This window comes from Phacochoerus africanus, chromosome 7 (genome assembly GCF_016906955.1).
Source record: "Phacochoerus africanus isolate WHEZ1 chromosome 7, ROS_Pafr_v1, whole genome shotgun sequence".
NCBI lineage: Eukaryota > Metazoa > Chordata > Mammalia > Artiodactyla > Suidae > Phacochoerus > Phacochoerus africanus.
Window position 1 is genome coordinate 95,601,503 of NC_062550.1, and position 18,008 is coordinate 95,619,510.

The 18,008-nt window shown below is 36.6% G+C and overlaps 1 protein-coding gene across 1 annotated transcript in view; it reads left to right on the plus strand.

The window, feature by feature from the left end:
• Positions 1-221: 221 nt before the first annotated feature.
• Positions 222-18,008, plus strand: part of EPYC (epiphycan) — a 36,838-nt gene continuing 19,051 nt past the window's right edge. The window contains exon 1 of the mRNA XM_047788602.1: positions 222-399. Within this exon, the coding sequence (XP_047644558.1) occupies positions 235-399 (165 nt within the window). The 5' untranslated portion in view covers positions 222-234. The remainder of the gene's footprint in view (positions 400-18,008) is intronic.

Genomic DNA, 18,008 nt, shown 5'->3' on the forward strand with positions numbered 1-18,008 from the left:
TGTAAAAAAATGTGGATTGGCTTGTGAACTTCAACATCTGGCATCAACAGTCTTCAGAAGCCACACAATTTCATGTGTTATGTTTATAAATTATCCATGGAAATAAAATGACCAGCATGAGATTTTTAGCATTGATGGTGATTTAGCATTTCTTTTTAGTGCCAACTATTCATAAGTTACTATCCATTAAATATTTATACATTTTAATATTTTATAACTAGGAAGGTTTGAAAAATGAAAACACTAGCAAGATTCATTCTGGGATTTGTCATCCTGGATGCTGCTGTGACTGCCCCAACTCTAGAGTCCATCAACTATGACTCTGAAACCTACGATGCCACCTTAGAAGATCTGGATAATTTATACAACTATGAAAACATACCTATGGGTCCAGCTGAGGTAACTGATTCCTCCTAGTCTTAAGACTTTTTTTTAAAGCATTGGATGAGGAATTGTTGGGATTTCTTATCCTGAAATAGATTTTTATTTATTGTCTTAATCATTTCATATTAACTTTTTTCTCTAGAACTTGGTCAATGTGTTTGTTTGTTGGTGGTTAACACTGGGAGAGTCTTGCTTTCTTACACTTCACCTCATTTTCCTTACATCTCCCCACAAAATTGAAAAATAGGCGTTTCTACCAAGTTAGATCAGAAAAATATCAGAGAAGGTGGAAATCAGTGAGAAAAAGACAAGTAGTACACATATGATGATAAGAAAGTTCAGGAAGTTTGAAGTAAAGAAAAAAGATACAGGTGTGATAAATTCATTGAGTAATTAAAAAAAAAGAAAAAAAAGATGTGAAATTAAAATATAATAGAAGAAAACAAAGAGGTTTCAGAAAAAGGACAATGGTTTGGAACTTCATGTATTCCAAGAGCAAATAGTCTTCCCTAAATGACTGCTTACTCTCAGCAGTAATGCAGACGTTGGAAAAGGTTAGAGCCCATTACCTAAATCTAATATGACATGTTCCTAATTAAATGGTAGCCTTTTTACATAACTAAGGGACACAGACTAATTTTTCTAAATCAGAAAACAAGCAGATCTTAAGATGCTGGCGTATAACTAATACACAGCATTGACAAAAACTAATTAAGTATAAATAAACCAAAAGGGAAATTACATCACCTTTACAGAATCACAGCATATTCGAGGGAGTCATTCAAGTGTAAATCTTAGAATAACCTCTTTTGATAACTAGGGAAATGAAATATTTAGACAAAAACATGTATTTGAATTGTATGGGACTTAGGTATATCTTTATTAAGATAGTAAACACTCTCATTTTTGTTGATGTTGCATTATGAAATTCAAGAATCAGACTTTCACGATACAACGGTTTTCACAAATCCTCCCACTACCCTCTTCTTTCGCTGTCTTTCTTTCACACTCTCTCACTCTTTCCCCTATTTTTAGTAAAGTTGCAGACTTCACAGCAGGTCACTTTCCTTCTGAACATGTGGTTATTGCTCTGTTTTCCAAGTGTTTATTAATATTCACTGTTTGATTCATTTCATGGTGTGGCTTCTGTTATGTTAAGGGGGTTTTCCGTTGAAAATTTATAGTCAGCAATACCAGTCTTGCTGTATGTGCTGTCTATATCTCTAACCTAGTGCATCAATGTCTTTTGTACAGAAGACACTTTTTTAGTCCTTAAGTCATCTGCCCTGCTTCTTTTCCTATCTTGCATAAATATTAAAAAAAAACCCAGTGCATATTTGCAGTTATCTACCAAATTAAACATTTTAATTTAAGCTTCTTGGTCATTCCTCCAAAAAAATATTTCACAGGATGGGTGAGTACCATAATGGATTCTCTATTTTAAGTAGGGCTGGGAAATGTGGATTCAAGGAATTATTTATGCCCTCGGAATACCAAATGCATAATAGAGGGAATACCATTTGAGACCAAGGTAGCCCTAGGCAAAATTGTGAAGGAAAAGAGCTTTGTAGACCTCTTTTAAGTCATTCCTTGCTGTCAGGATCCCTTCTGCTGCAAGAAGGCCCAGAAATTCTTGTGAGATTCCAAAGTTCTTCCTCTCATCAAGAAAATTAAGCTAATAGCTAGATCTATACAAAGACAATTGAGTATACAACCTCCCTCAGGATTTGGTTATTCTAAAATAACCACCTTCCTGCAAAGTACTGACTCCGTGGCATCCTATCCTTACCCACCTTTGTCCTCACTTCATGCAAACCTAATTTTTACAATGGCCTAGCCACCCTCAGAAACCTTAACAACTTAAAGTTACAGAGAGCCACTGATAATCCTTTGTAGTTGATCAAAATGTACAAGTCAGCCCTGAGTTAATAATCCTTTGTGGGAGTTCCCATCGTGGCTCAGTGGCTAATGAATCCGACTAGGAACCATGAGGTTGTAGGTTTGATCCCTGACCTCGCTCAGTGTGTTAAGGATCTGGCCTTGCCATGAGCTGTGGTATAGGTCGCAGATGCAGCTCGGATCTGGCATTGCTGTGGCTCTGGTATAGGCCGTGGCTACAGCTCCAATTAGACCCCTAGCCTGGGAACCTCCACCTCCATATGTGACAAAAAAAAAAAAAAAAAAAGAAGAAGAAGAAGAAATAATCCTTTGTGGTATAATCATAATCAGAAAACTGGTTTTAGGTAGATACTATATAGAGATACACATACGCATGTGCTATAATGAAACTATAACATATCTTAAAACATAAGCTATACATAAATCTTTTAAAGAAATTCACAAGGGATTTGTCTAGTGGCAAAAATCAATCAACTAACCCCCTTAATCACCACCTATGGAAAAAAAATTCCCAAAGAAATAAAATAACATGAAGAACAAAATTCAGAAGAACTTTAGATCTTAACAAATTATGACTACGTATTTCTTTACAAACAAAGAACTAGCATATAATTCACTATGGGAAAATGTGAAATAAAGTCAATAGTTCCAGTCATGGGAATAGATTCTAGAATTTGGCTAACTTATGCATTTCTTGAATGCAGTCTTACAAATTCAGATTCAGGGAGGTCAGATAAGCTTATTTATCTCATCTTTATAAATTAAAGGCAGTGGTTCCCCATATTCTTTATCTTATATGACACTTTTTAAGTGAACAGGAGTAGCACACCCATATAAAGTACGGTTGATGAAAAAATTCATAGTAATGATGCACATGAAGAATGATGGGATCAGATGCTGCAGCTTTTTGTCCTTGATGCCAAGAATATGGCTCTGCCAGATTTAGCTTTTATTTCATCTGTAAAAGAGACAGCCTTTTATAATTACAATTGAAAAAATTGTAAATGTATAGGATAACTGCTTTAAATTCCAGTTTCTTTCTTAGAAATTCTAAGACTTGGCATCCTATGCTAATATGATGGACTCTTTGGTCTAAACTTTGAATGATTAATACTTAAGGCCGTAATAAATGCGGTAGGCGGAATTCCAAGATGCTCCCTAAGGGGCCCATCTCTTGGCGTATCCATGGTCTTTGTCATTCTTAACATCAAGAATATTGGGACATCACTTCCTGTAATAGGTTATGTTATATGACTCAGCTGAAATTTAAAAAAGAGATTATCTTGGTCAGCCTGACCTAAACTCATGAGCCCTTTAAATACTTGCCTTGAGAGTAGAGGCAAAATGTGAAGCATGAGAGAAATTCAGTGCAAGAGAAACTGTCCATTACTGGCTTTAAAGATAGACGTGTCTACGTAACAAGGAATGCAGGAAGTGTCTAGATGCTGAGAGAAGCGACACCTAGCAAGCATGTGGGGACCCTAGTTCTAAGGATACAAGAAATTCCAAGCTCCACATGAGGTTACAGCCCTGGCCATCATCTTAATTTTGGCCTTTTGAGACTCTAAGCTAAGAATCTAGTCAAACCATTCCTGGACTTCTAACCCACAGAAACTATGAGTTTAAAAATGCATATAGTTTTAAACTGCTAAATTTATTATGTATGTATGTATGTATGTATGTATGTATGTATGTATTGTCTTTTTGCCTTTTCTAGGGCTGCTCCTGTGGTATACGGAGGTTCCCAGGCTAGGGGTCTAATCGGAGCTGTAGCTGCCGGCCTACGCCACAGCCACAGCAACGCGGAATCTGAGCAGTGTCTGCAACCTACACCACAGCTCATGGCAACACCAGATCCCTAACCCACTGAGAAAGGCCAGGGATCGAACCTGCAACCTCATGGTTCCCAGTTGGATTCCTTAACCCCTGCGCCACAACGGAAACTCCTAACCTGCTAAATTTATAGCAATCAGTAACGCGGCAATACAAATCTAGTGCACACGTAATGATTTAAACTTTTTTTTCCTGAAAACCAAATTTGAATTACTATACTGCTGCAAGGCTTGCATGTATTAGTCCAATGACTTATCTAGTCAGTGAGCCAAACCACTCCTGATTCCCAGAGTTAGAATCTCAACAGAGCTTTATTGCTTTCTACTGGTGGTAGAATATTCATTAAGAAAGGGTAATGGAAAGTATTTGTTGTTGAAAATTATACACAGCAACAGTATTTCAGACTGATGACCTAGGAGATTTCTTATGATCTAGGATATCCAGAATCCACCGGACATTATGTTTGAAAAAGATTTTAGATCCAGAAATTCTGTCATAATGTCTATATTGCCCAGCAGATAAATAAATTTCTGGTATAACATAATATTGTTGCAGCTTTTACTGGTCTTTCATTTTACTTTAACGATATGAAGAGCAACTGGTTAGAAGCCATCAGATCAAATGCCGACTTTTTGCTTTCTGATGGCTAATAGCTAACTGTGAGCACTTGTTACGGGTCAGGTACTAGGACTATCCCATGTATTATTTCATCTATTTCTCACAACAAAACTATGAAGTACCGTTGTTATTCCCATTGAAGACATGGGGTTATCTGGACAAAAAGCAGTTAAGTAACTTGGTAAGATTACAGTTATTCATAATACATAATCATAGTGATGTTCTCATATAGAAAATAATTTCCAGCAGACTAATAGAAGATTATACCATCCTCCTTCCCTTTTCTGCCGTTTTCTAATTGTCCTTTTAACTTGAATCAGTTTTGGTTGAACTGAATGCCAGGTATGTTCTACACTGAATTCCTAAAAAGAGAAAGAAAAAATTCTTCTGTGGATGAATAATGTGAACTGGAAGTAACCTTTATAGACAACTGACTTATCTACTTACTGTAAGAATAAATGGCTTAAAATACCTCAAAGAATAATTGTGAATAGGTGTCCTTCAACATATGGGCAATAATTTGAATACATATACTCACACATTTGGGAGTCTGGGACCCAGGGGAACATTTTTCTATTTTCCATAAAGGGATCATCAAAAAACTACATAGTTCAAAATTTGGTATCTTTGAGTGGCTTAAATTGAGATTGTGTTTTTGACCAAGGAAGGTATTTGGTGTTTCCATTTTCATGATATGGTTTTTGGGTGGTTGAATGTCCATTTCTCTTAGGTCTAAAAAAACACTTGGTCTTGCCCATGAGTAACTTATTTTGCTCAGAAAAGTACTCAGTGGCCACATTAATATTTACAGAGGTTCTGCTGAACTATATGAACTTTCATTCCTCCAGGAAATTTCTTTGGCTCCATCAGATAATTAGACTTCTCCTACCTATACCATAACTACTTCTACTTAATTGCACCTGCACTGTTCCAAGAATGTTATACCACGGAGTCCCATAAAGTACTTGAACTTGAATGCATCCACTGTAGGATCGTGTGGAGGGCATGTGCAAAGACATCACACCATACTTTTTCATGAGGTGTGGAGGATTCTAGGCCTCGGTGTCAGAATGGGTTGCAATTTTCCAGAAATTTGTTTTGGATCATGCATTTGTCACTAAGCGTGTTTGTCGTTTTGCTCACAAAACAAGATCTTCATTTTTGCCTCATTCTTCCCTGGTTTCATATTACTTCCCCCACCTTTATTCTCCTGTCACCCTAATCTCATGTAGATTTTGTTGAGGTACTACCATGTATGCTTTTAAAAATGCCTTTCTGGAATGAGATAGGAGAGGCATTCAAAAGTATATAACATTGACTAATAAAAGACTATCTGTGATAACCAGCCAAAAGGAAATTTCTTGAATAAGGAATGCTTTTCTTGCTATTACCCTCTGTTGATCTTAAAAGTAAGGCCATTTTTGAACTCTTTTACAGAAAGTACACGTGGTTAATTGCTTAAAACTACCTCTATAAAGAAAACTGCCACTGAAACAAATAAATTCAGCTTCAAAAATAGCGGAATAGGTGAAGCTATAAGCTTCATCAAAGGAATGAAAATTAAATGTAGTGGAGTTACAGGAGTGAGACAGCACTCAGTGAAGACTGCTGTACCACTGCAATAACAGGGTGGCATGCAAACAATTTTTAGAATATATGTTGAAATTTGCCTAAGCAGAATCAATCTGATTTTAGAATACTCACAGAAACCTACATCCACTTTAGATAACAACATATAAGAAGGATCGTTAAATTAGGTTATCTAAATACTACAAATTGGTATCGAACTTTGTAAATACTAGAAGCTGCTTTGCCTCAAAAATTCATCTTTATATTTTATGGATAAAAGCATTAAATTAGACATATTTCTACTATTTCCTTAAGTGAAAAAAGGCATGCAATATTTTTATCTTTATATTCAGAATTATGTCTCACTTCGGCAATTTATGTTTTGAAGTTTCAAGCATATGGTTGGCATATAAAATGCCTTTTATTGGAAGAAGTAACTTGTTAAAGTTTCAGTCAGTCCGCATTAAATATTCTTTTTTAGGATATGGTAAAAAAAAACGAAAGCTAATCTTTCTCTTCACCCTCCTTTTTCACTGAAGATGCTCTGAAGGATGAGAGGAAAGAATTTCGCTGATGATCTTTTAATATGGTTGTCTGATTGACTTTCCAAATGCTTCTTTCAAAAGCAGTATTAAACCATTTGATTCTTATTTTAAGCTATTTGAAAACCTTAACAAACGAAGCAACAAAAATGTACAATCATGTAGGATCATCAAGAAAAAAAAAATCATTGATAGTATTTGCCAGTGATTTGTTTGTGTTTGTATTGGTATTATACATTATTAATGAGACCACAAACATAAGTTAATTCTCATAACTGTCCCTTGATATAAAACAGCAACAGCAGCAGCATCATTATTATTAAGAACAACTGAGGATCAGAATGTTGCTCAAGGTTATTCAGCTAGTAAGTTTCAGAGCAAAATTTAAACCAGATTATTTTAATGCCAAACTAGAGAGACTCTGGCACTAAAACCTCCATCATTTTTCTGCTGCTTCTCTTTCATCTTTACTTCTTTTAGCTCTGTCCAATATTGAGGTTTATTTTATCTGAAATTGAGTAATTTAATTATTAGGAATCAGGAAAATAAACATTTTCAAGTGATTACAACTAACATACTATAGTTAACATACTATCTAAGCATCTCTTTTAGCTGTCAAAGTATTTAAGGGAGAGGGAAAGATGATCCTTCTAAACTGAAAGCAGCTTTGTCAAAAATATGGGGATTGAGCAATCTTTGCCAAACACATTTCTTCCTCATTCATTTTCAAGATAAAGTAGAAAATAAGATACAGCTTTTATTGCCAGTGTTTCTGGTCACAACCTTTTTGATAATTAATATGAATCACTTAAATAAATGTGAGTACCAGACTTATGCTTAGAGCAGAATTCCAGAGCGCTTCACATACCTACATCCCAGTGTGTGGAACCCATAAGAATATTCGTTTAGCAACCTAGCCTCAACAGCCCAGGTCCTTTTAACATGTTCGGAAAGCAACTTTTGATGTAATGATCACAACAAAGAATTATTTTTTTTTTAAGATTTAGTATCAACTGGCAGGATAATTTGGGAGAAAGACAAATTTAAATTTCTATATTCTTTAGCAAAAATCTTAGTTTGTGCTAGAGTAAAAATCCAAACAACATTCTGGATTTTGAAGACCTTTTTTTTTGTTTGTCTGTTTTTAATGAGATAGACCTATACTTTAAACATTATTTGCTGAGGAACTGAACTTACTGGTTAAGCACTGCCTGGAATAGTGGGGATCTAAAGTAAGGAAATAAACAAGCAAGGACATTTGCTCCTCAGTCCGGCTTTGCCTGGTCACTTAAACCATTAACACACACACTACAAAGAATGGTGGAAGAAACCACTGGCTTTGGGTGTTGCTCATGTCTACACCCGGTTCGTCCTCGTGGGACAGTTTTTCACAGTGTTGAATGACACGGGCTATGGGGTCAGACTCCCCATGCATGAGTCCCAAGTCTGTCACACCAACCCTGTGGCCTCAGACAGTCATACCACCCTTCTGAGCCTTGGCTTCCTACTTACAAGATAACTTGTAAGAATTAAATAAAAAGCAGCTCAACTTAGAGTGTGGCACTAGCAGATGCTCAATACATGTTATCTTTAACCATGGAATTAACTATTTAATCTAGAGCCACTGAAACTTATGCACCACTGGTGATCAGGGAAGCCTTCATGGAAGGGATGGGAGTTGAGCTATCACGAAGACTAAGCCTACTGGGCATAGGTTCACTTTAAATGATCCACTTACCAACATTTCACTGAGAGCCAGGAATGGAAGCAGGTAAATCAGACAAAGTCCCTCCCTGCCCCTCAGTATCTCTCAGACTAGTCGTCTTATAAACACACAATTGCAACACAATAAAGGAAGTGAAAAAAGGTAAGTATAAATAATATGTATAGCCATCTGTTGGGACATAAGATTTCTATGAGTTCAGTCACAAAATACATGCATACACTGAGAAATTATGTCCCCAAATCTGTTATCAGTCATGGATCTGACAAAAAATCTGAGATATAAATTACCTTACTTATGTGATCATCTACCACTTTTTTGAACAGTATGTAAGTCTATTTATATGAATAAATGCTATAAGGATTACAGAAATATATGTAAACATATATAATGAACATTGTATAGAAAAATTAGATAAAATATAAGCTATTTACAATTACATTATCTCATAAAATAGTTTATAAAAATATATAATATAGAGTAAGATGTATCATATTCTCTACAATATCACATCTCATATATTATTAATTATGTATTACCTTATGGTATAAAAATATGAATTATGAGAGTGAGAAAAAATAGGAGCTAAGAACATAATATGAAGCCAGGAGCCAACTACATATTTGAAAATGCATACTATTTTGTATTATGACACCAATAGATACGTATAGCATTGAAGTTTTTTTCTGAGTAATAGTGTTTGGTTTTAAGGAACCTCAAGCATACTCCAACCATGCCCTACCTGACTTCATAACCAACTGGAAGACAGAAATGGGACTCAGACAAATAGAGTTCAAAATAACCCCCTTATAAAGGCTAAGTTGAATACATGACTTAGATGTGAAGCAACTGCAGCCTTGTTATTATAAAACTCCAGAAATCAGCTAGGTCATCAGTCATAGGCAATGCTGGTCAACCAGAGGCCTCAAAATACAATAAATCAGAGTACATGCATGGGGGGAGAGGTGGGGAGCACAAAAAGGAACATATGCTCCCAACAGGCAGGCAACTTCCCCTAAAAAAGATGATGTACCACTCAGACCATGTTCCTTCTCCCACTCGTCAATTACCCTGCTCATTCTTCCTCCCTTAGGAGGAGGGGCCAACAGAGGATGGCCCCACTCTCCAGCATGGTGGCTTCTCAAGCCATCGGGTTTGGCCATTAAGTTCAACAGAGCTTTCCTTGTCAAGAGGAACAATGAGGCCATTTTTAGGATAGTTGCTCTCTACCTTCATGAGGCCTGTCCTCATGCCAACTACCCATCTTAGGCATCCTCAGAAAATCTTTAGGTTTTGACTCAGAAGGCTCTGAAGTGGATTCAAGAACATCAGTGAATTTATCTCAAAGATCTTTCTGCACCTGAGATTGAGATTTCACTCAATTCCAAGTTCTACCTGAAATTATATCAAGCCACATTATCTAACAACAGAGCTTCAGAGAGCTTCTGCAATGACATGAAATGTTAAGTAAATAGACTCCAATAAGACACTATCAGAAACATAAAGAGGACACACATTTGCATATAGCTCCCCTACATCTATAAATTTTTTGAGGAAAAATTTAAAACTGCACATTAATGTCTCTTGTATATTAATGCCTAAAATTATTTCAATCCAAAGAGATTATAGCATAAAATCAAATTTGCTCGCCTAGTACTCTACAAGTCCAAAGAATAGGCAGTCCAAAATCTCCCTTTCTTAATTCCTTTTGCTTCATCCCTAGTAGATCAACTATTCAAGCTTGGGCCAAACTGGCTTCTTTTATTAACTACAACTCTCCACAGGTGTAGTTCCTCCAGAGGTATGTTAACTGTCATTCCTTCATTACCAAGTTTCCCATGACCTTGATATTTAAAAAGAATGAAGCATGAATTGCACACACAACATTACCACAATGTTGACCCTAACCCTATCAGATTAAAGTAAAAAGTTAATACTGAATCCCTAAAACAGCTATTCTAGGCAAAAGTATATTCCCCAAACTAGTACATTCTGTTGCCAGAGACCCAGGAAGAGAGTTGATGGTACTTAAGAAGTCAGAAGATGGAAGATATTTTGGCTTACCCTCATCCAGATTTGGTCAGCTTCTGTTCATTATCTCTAGTCTGCAAATCTGTGTTCAACTACAATTAGAGAAATCTCCCACCAGGAGTTAAATTATGGCACTGTTTTATCATTATTAGAGCAGCTGTTCTCAAAGTATAATTCCTGAACTGACAGCAACAGACAAGATGGGATTGGTCAGGAATGCAAATTCTTAGGTCCCTCTCCATGCCTAACAAATTAGAAACTCTAGAGGGGGTCCCAGCAATCAGCGATTTAACAAACCTCCGGGTTATTCTGATGCACCTGTAGTATGAGCAGCGCTGAACTAGAAACATCCCCAAATATCACGTCTCTTCTCTCAGAGTATCACTGGAGATACTCCTGTTTCTTAGCACAGTTTCTAACATCCTTTTTTTCTAGCACAGGCACGTGATGACAAGCCCAATCTCCAGGTTTGCCTGGAGCTTCTCTTTTTGCATGCTCAAAGCCTTTTCCTGCAAAGCCCTGGGTTTCTGGTACCTGGTACTGCCTGGAGTATGAGTTCTGTTAAGCGGTAGACTCTCTAGTAAGCAAAGATATTCAGCCAGGGGTTTCTCCAGCCTGGAAGCAATGTGCCCCAGGGGTTTTCTCTTGCTTCCTGCTGTGGAATTCAAGAAGTCTGTTTCCCTAAGAATTTTAGTCTCTTCCCCATGTTTGTTGTTGTTATTGTTGTTTTATTGGGAGAATTGACTTCAGCGGATTCTTGAACTGAAACTGCCATTGATGTTCTGATGCCTTTGGTCTTTGGGATGCTAGTGAAAAGCAATCCTTCTACCATAGTCTCACCAAGACTTCACTCAATATTTCAAAGTTCTACAACTTCATTAGCATTTCTGTCTCTTATGACCTATTTTGCAGAATAAATTTTCCCTCCACTGTGGTGGTTCTTGACCATCACCAGATATTTCAGTCACCCCTAGAGTTTCAAAACATCTTAATGCCTAGACCACACCCCATACTATTAAAACCAGAATCTCTGGGGGTACGACCCAGATAGAACATTGGATGTCCCTCAGCTATTCCTTCACTGTGAGTCAGTTACTATTTTTGTCTAACCAGTTTAATATACTTTTTAATTTGGTCTCTACTTCTCTAGTATTGTGTGCTAAATGAGAGCCTTCTCTTTTCTTTGTGGTCCAGACTTTGGTTTTACTGACATAGTCCTCTAGATTTTGCCTTGTGCCATCTTCCACAAGGATAATATAAAAAAAGAAGCGCTAAATTATAAATATACCTTGGAGTTCCCTTGTGGCATAGTGGGTTAGTGGGTTAAGGATCTGGCATTGTCACTGCAATGGCTGGGGCCTCTGCTGTAACATAGGTTTGCTCAAAGTCTGCCAAAAGTATTATTGTTCAAATAAGTATTGGAAATCTTCACATTTCTGGGTTGGATAATCTTACCCTAGACATGTTCTCCCACCATACTAATTTCTAAAGCAGGATTGGGCCTGACCTCTTATTATCCTGCCTAGCCATATTTTAATGTGCCTAATTTTCATTGGATTGTCCCTAATTCCAGAAATTTCTTACTCTAACCCTCTTATGGCAAGTCATGATAAACTTTGTCTTGAGTTTGCTAGGAACAGAGAGGCTTACACTGTTAAGGTTCATGCACACACACATACACACACACACAGACAGACAGACATTGAAATAACCCAAGAATTACTGCTTGACAATGTTGTCATTCATCAGGACGTACGATCATGGCTTGTGATATCAACGTACCCTGCATAAGATGCTGATAGGTGGGCCCCAAAGAATAATCACAGTGACAGCATGTTATATCTTGCTAACATTCAATGTGGCTTTAAAGAGGTAAATGGTATATATGAGAATATATTACCAAATGCTCCATTTCTTAACACATATAAGGAGAAAAACAGGTAAAATATATCTAAAAAATACTGAGGCTGGATCAAATCTTTGCATAAGTGTGATAGCTCTGGAGCTATGATATCAAAACTCTGATCAAAGACAAAATATGAAAGAAATCAAATTCAGAACATCTGAGAGAAAAATCCTTCACAGCACCTATAACATATACAGAATGAATCCATAACATATACAGAATGGAGATTGAAGGGGACCTGTACATTTTGGTGCTGAGATTATGAAGGAAGATCATAGTGTCAAATATTGCCAAGGCCTAGTATCTACCATTCAGCAGCCGTCTCCTATTGGCAGGATGATTTCTATCGTGCTAAAGACTTCAAACCTTAAGAGTGTCCACAAATCTAAGGATTCTGAACCCTTGGAAGGCAGCCCTTTCTTTACCTTATGCTATTATAGAGCTGACTTACTTAGGGTCTTTGTTCTCATTCTATGACCATCAACAAACACTTGATTATAATTAAGGCCCCATGTGAGGTTACAGAGACTCCAAAGAACACACTGGTGGTACTGACAGTGTGCAGAATAGCATACTGGTTTAGTATAGTCTTTTGAATTTGTTTAAAGTAATTCTGCCCCTGAGAGATAAAGCCAGGTTTCTAAATTTGTAAAATTTGCAAGGTTTTTACCACTGATCTTGTGCAACAGAAAAAGAAAAAAAAACAACCCTGTAGTATTATAATTATCTATTTTGAAGGTAATTGACTATTTGGTGCTCCTCGCTGGAACATCTTCTGAAATGCACACTTTCCTATTTAAAATGCCTTAATTACCTCTGATAATATATACACCATCACCATCATAGCCATCATCATGAGTGAGTACCAGGTGCATGCAGAGAAACTCTACATATTAGAAGGCATGGCTTGTAATACTTTGTGTCTCAATAAAGGCTGTGTTACAAGGAACAGTTTGCTTTGTGTTAAGATGGGAAAGATTGAAACTTAAAAAAAAAAAAAACTAAATTGCTCCATCATCAAATAAAGAGCTAGAGTTTGAAAGGTTCCAAATATCTTGGTTTTCAGTCCAACTTCTTTGTTTTCAATTACCGTGATTGACTACTTCCCCCTCCCCCCATCCTCATGAGATTACTGATTTCAGCCCACACGAAACTGTCCTCCTGGCATCCTTACTTGGAGAACAAGGGCAATGAGGGGAAAGGGAACATGAACTGACTTTGTTATTTGATAATGTTTCTAAAGTCTTTGCCAAAATTCTCTACCAATATTATTTGGAGACATTCAATTAGTACTGATGATACATTTTGTGAGACCTGAGATATTGGAAACCTATTAAATTTCTGGAGCCTACGGGGATGATGGTGAATGGAGTGTGGAATAAACGGGGATAAAACTGAAGTAAAAAAATCATTCTGGCAAGCAAAAAATGAAATAGTGCCATTTTCTGACAACAAGAAAAGAAATGAGAAAATAAACACGTGAACAAAGAAAAAAATGCTGAGGTCCCAGGAGAGACACAGACTAGAACGGAAAGGATTAAATGGAACATTCAGATCATCAGCTTTTGTTTCTCTTGCATTAAATTTTTCACTTAAACAATTCAGTGAATACCGAGCATCACCATTTGGAATTATGAATCCATGAAGAATAGCATACATTAGGATAGATTTAAAAAAAAAAAACAAAGGAAGCGCTTACATGTTTGTGTAAATACATACATAATAACTTAAGTCAGTATCAAATGTTATCATGATTATATATCATTTTGACTAAACAAAAACCCATTAACTTTGATTTTGGCTTGCAGATATTTATTTACTACATAGACTTATTCATTTTGACTTAAGTTAATAAAAGACTGAGATTTAAAAATAAGTAAATTGAAATAATGGCAAATTCATTAAAATTCAGTGATATAATATTTCAGTAAGTACTACACCAAATAACCAAGATCAAAGAACCATTGTTTGTAAGAGAGAAATCAGAGAGGATAGAGAAACCAAAAATGTGCATTTATTTTTTTCTAATGTCAATGATATGTGCTAGATAAATCAATACCCAAAATATTAAAAATTCTTCCATCAATATAATAAGGAAATGGATAAGAAAATAAAAATTGTAAAGGTCTATATTAGGGCAAGTTATAACAGCAGCTGTAACAAACAACTAAAAGTCCCAATGGCTTAACACAATAAAAATTTATATCTTGCTGACATGACTACCCAAAGCAGGTCAACAGCTTTACTATCTTCCAAGCAATTATTCAGGGATTCAAACATCTTTCATGCTAGGACTTCACCATTCTAACCTTTGGACTTCAAGGTCACAGTGGATCTTCTGCTGACAGATTGACAGCAAAGAAAATGTGGAAAAAAGTATACTTACTTTTCAATGATTTCGACCAGATGTTGCACATACCTTTCTCTCCCCATCAATTGGCCAGAACTAGCCACATGACCCGATCTAGATTCAAAGGAAGTAGGAGATGTATTTTAGCTGAATGCCCAGGAGGAAAAGGAAACAATGTGATGAATATATAACATTGTCTCAGCCGTTGTGCTTAAACCAGGCTAGAGTTACATGCTATATAATACTTCTCAGAGAAAATTATAACAAATGCTGGTTGAATTTTACAATCTACCTACATCAGTGTTACATGATATTTTTCATACTTGTCAATTTCAGGGAAAGACTGATTGGCTGCCACGTGCTCCCACAGGGCAACACGCCCTTGGTACGGTCTTCCACCTTCAGATTCAGCACCTGACTAACATAATCAGTCATGGTCAGATCTGATTGTAGGTTGCTAAGTAACACCAAGAAAAAAAGTTATATGAGGCTTAAAATATGCACAAGAAAGTCCATTTATGAATTTATAATGTGAAGTCATTTCCAGGGATGACAACACTCACTTTTCCTATCCAGTGCTCCTCTTTCTCAGCAGATGTTCAAGGAGCTAGATTTCAGTAGATTTTTTTGGGGGGGGGAGTGAGTATAAAATCAGTAAGTATTAAGGAAGTTGTGCAGCTCTGTGGCAGATTCAAGTTCTGGTCTCATTACATATAAGCTGTGTGACCTCAGGCAGTTTATTTAGCCCTCCCTCCTCTTATCCTCAGTTTACAAATCTATGAAATGTGCACCATTATTGAACCTTCTCCAAAGGGTTGTTCACAGAATCACCTGTAAGTCGATGGAAAGAGCAAGACAGTCTCTCATCTATTGTGCATTCAATCCATGCCAGTTATTTTTGTCTATCCCATGATGATATCCAATGAATCCTCTCTTCTCCATGTTGGAGATGATATCTTATTGACTATTGTTAATGTCCAACAAATTTAATACTACTCTCCTCCAAACAATGCTGGCTACAATAACAAACTTCAGTATTCTTTTTCTTTCTTTAGCTGTATGGTCATCACTAATGAATCAAGAAGCTGCTCCTTCTATCAGAGAGGGACAGTCTCTTCTTGCTGTGCATTTTTAAGATCAGTTATACATCATAAGAACAATATAAAGTAATTTCAATTTCTTGGGTGGAGGACCTCATTGTGACCCTACCCTTGACTCACTTTTACTAAAGTTTGCATTATTTTTTCTATTCCAATAGAGACAATTATATTTTCATTCTTGGATGAATATCAATGAGACACCAAGGATCTTTATATATATATATATATATATATATACATATATACATATATACATATATATATATACATATACACACATATATATACACATACACACACACACATTTTTACATTCTCTTTCTTCAGGCCTTTATTGCACTGTCCTGTTTCTCAAATGCAAGTACAGGCAAAGAAAAGATTAATAAGATTTTCATCTCTACCTAAATTGAGGTGTAAAATTATAAAGAATGCAATTGAGATAAGGAGGATATGAAGAAAGATCAGGGAAAGGTTCAAGATTGGTTAATTGATCTCTCAGAGTTAACAGATTCTCAGACAGAGTCATTACATTCCTCAAATTCAGGGAGCATCATTTACACAGAGTACCAAATGAACAGTGGTTTTTGGAGTAGTGCAATGGAGTGGCTCTGACTCTGTGTGTATGATTCCATCTTTCCCTCAAATATATAACCAAAACCCTTAGATCAACAGTAGATTCAAAACCAGCATCATTGAGTGAATTCAAAGCACATCTCCTTTTGTTTCCTTTTACACCATGTCTGCACCTACAATGAATGAAGGTCTTTTTGCAGATGTAGAGATATCTGAGTCATAACTACCACAATCTCTTGCTCTCTCGTGCACTTTTAGTAGGTTGAAATATTTTGTTAAGCCTTTTCTTTAAATTGTTATTTCCCACAACACAATTTTTTTTCCCCACTGTACAGCACTGGGACCCAGTTACACATCCCACTGTCATGCTCTGTTGTAAGCATCTAGACATAGTTCTTAGTCCTACACAGCAGGATCTCATTGTTAATCCATTCCAAAAGCAATAGTTTGCATCCGCTAACCCCAAGCTCCCAATCCATCCCACTCCCTCCCACTTCCCTCGCGCAACCACAGGTCTATTCTCCAAGTCCAGGATTTTCTTTTCCATGGAAAGATTCATTTGTGCTGTATATTAGATACCAGATATGAATGATATCATATGGTATTTGTCTTTCTCCTTCTGACAAAACTACCATGAGATACCACTTCACACCAGTCAGAATGGCCATCATTAGTAAGTCCACAAATAGCAAATGCTGGAGGGGATGTGGAGAAAAGAGAACCCTCCTGCACTGTTGGTGGGAATGTAAGCTGGTACAACTACTATGGACAACAGTATGGAAGTAACTTAGAAATCTATACATAGAACTAATTTACGACCCAGCAATCCCACTCTTGGGCATACATCCGGACAAAACTTTCCCTAAAAAAGACACATGCTCCCTCATGTTCATTGCAGCTCTATTCACAATAGCCAAGACATGGAAACAACCCAAGTGTCCATTGGCAGGTGACTGGATTATGAAGATGTGGTATATATACACAATGGAATACTACTCTGCCATAAAAAATAAATCTTAAAGTATTAAAAATTGCCAGTGTTTGCCTTTAATAATTCAATAGGATTTATCAGGAGGCCTAATAATTGCTAGGCACATTGGGAACATAATGGCTTTTTTAAAAAATAAGGAGATATATATTAACCCTCATCAGAAAATATAGTCAAATATTTACATGTACAACATAAAACTTGGTGCCAGTTATCTTGTGCTGTGTAACAAACAATATCAAATTTGAGTGGCTTAAAACAAACGTTTACTTGGCTCACAATTCTACAGTTCAGCAATTTGGGCTGTGCTGTGCTTCTACTTTGCACTGGGCTCCCTCACAGTTTCTACCAGCTACTGGGTTGGTTCAGGACTGTCTGGTCTAGGTTGGTCTCAACTTAAATGACCCTTCTCTACCCATGAACTCTTCAATCTTCCAACAAGCAGATGCCATCTTGTTCATGTAATAACTGGCAGATTTTCTAGACAGCAAA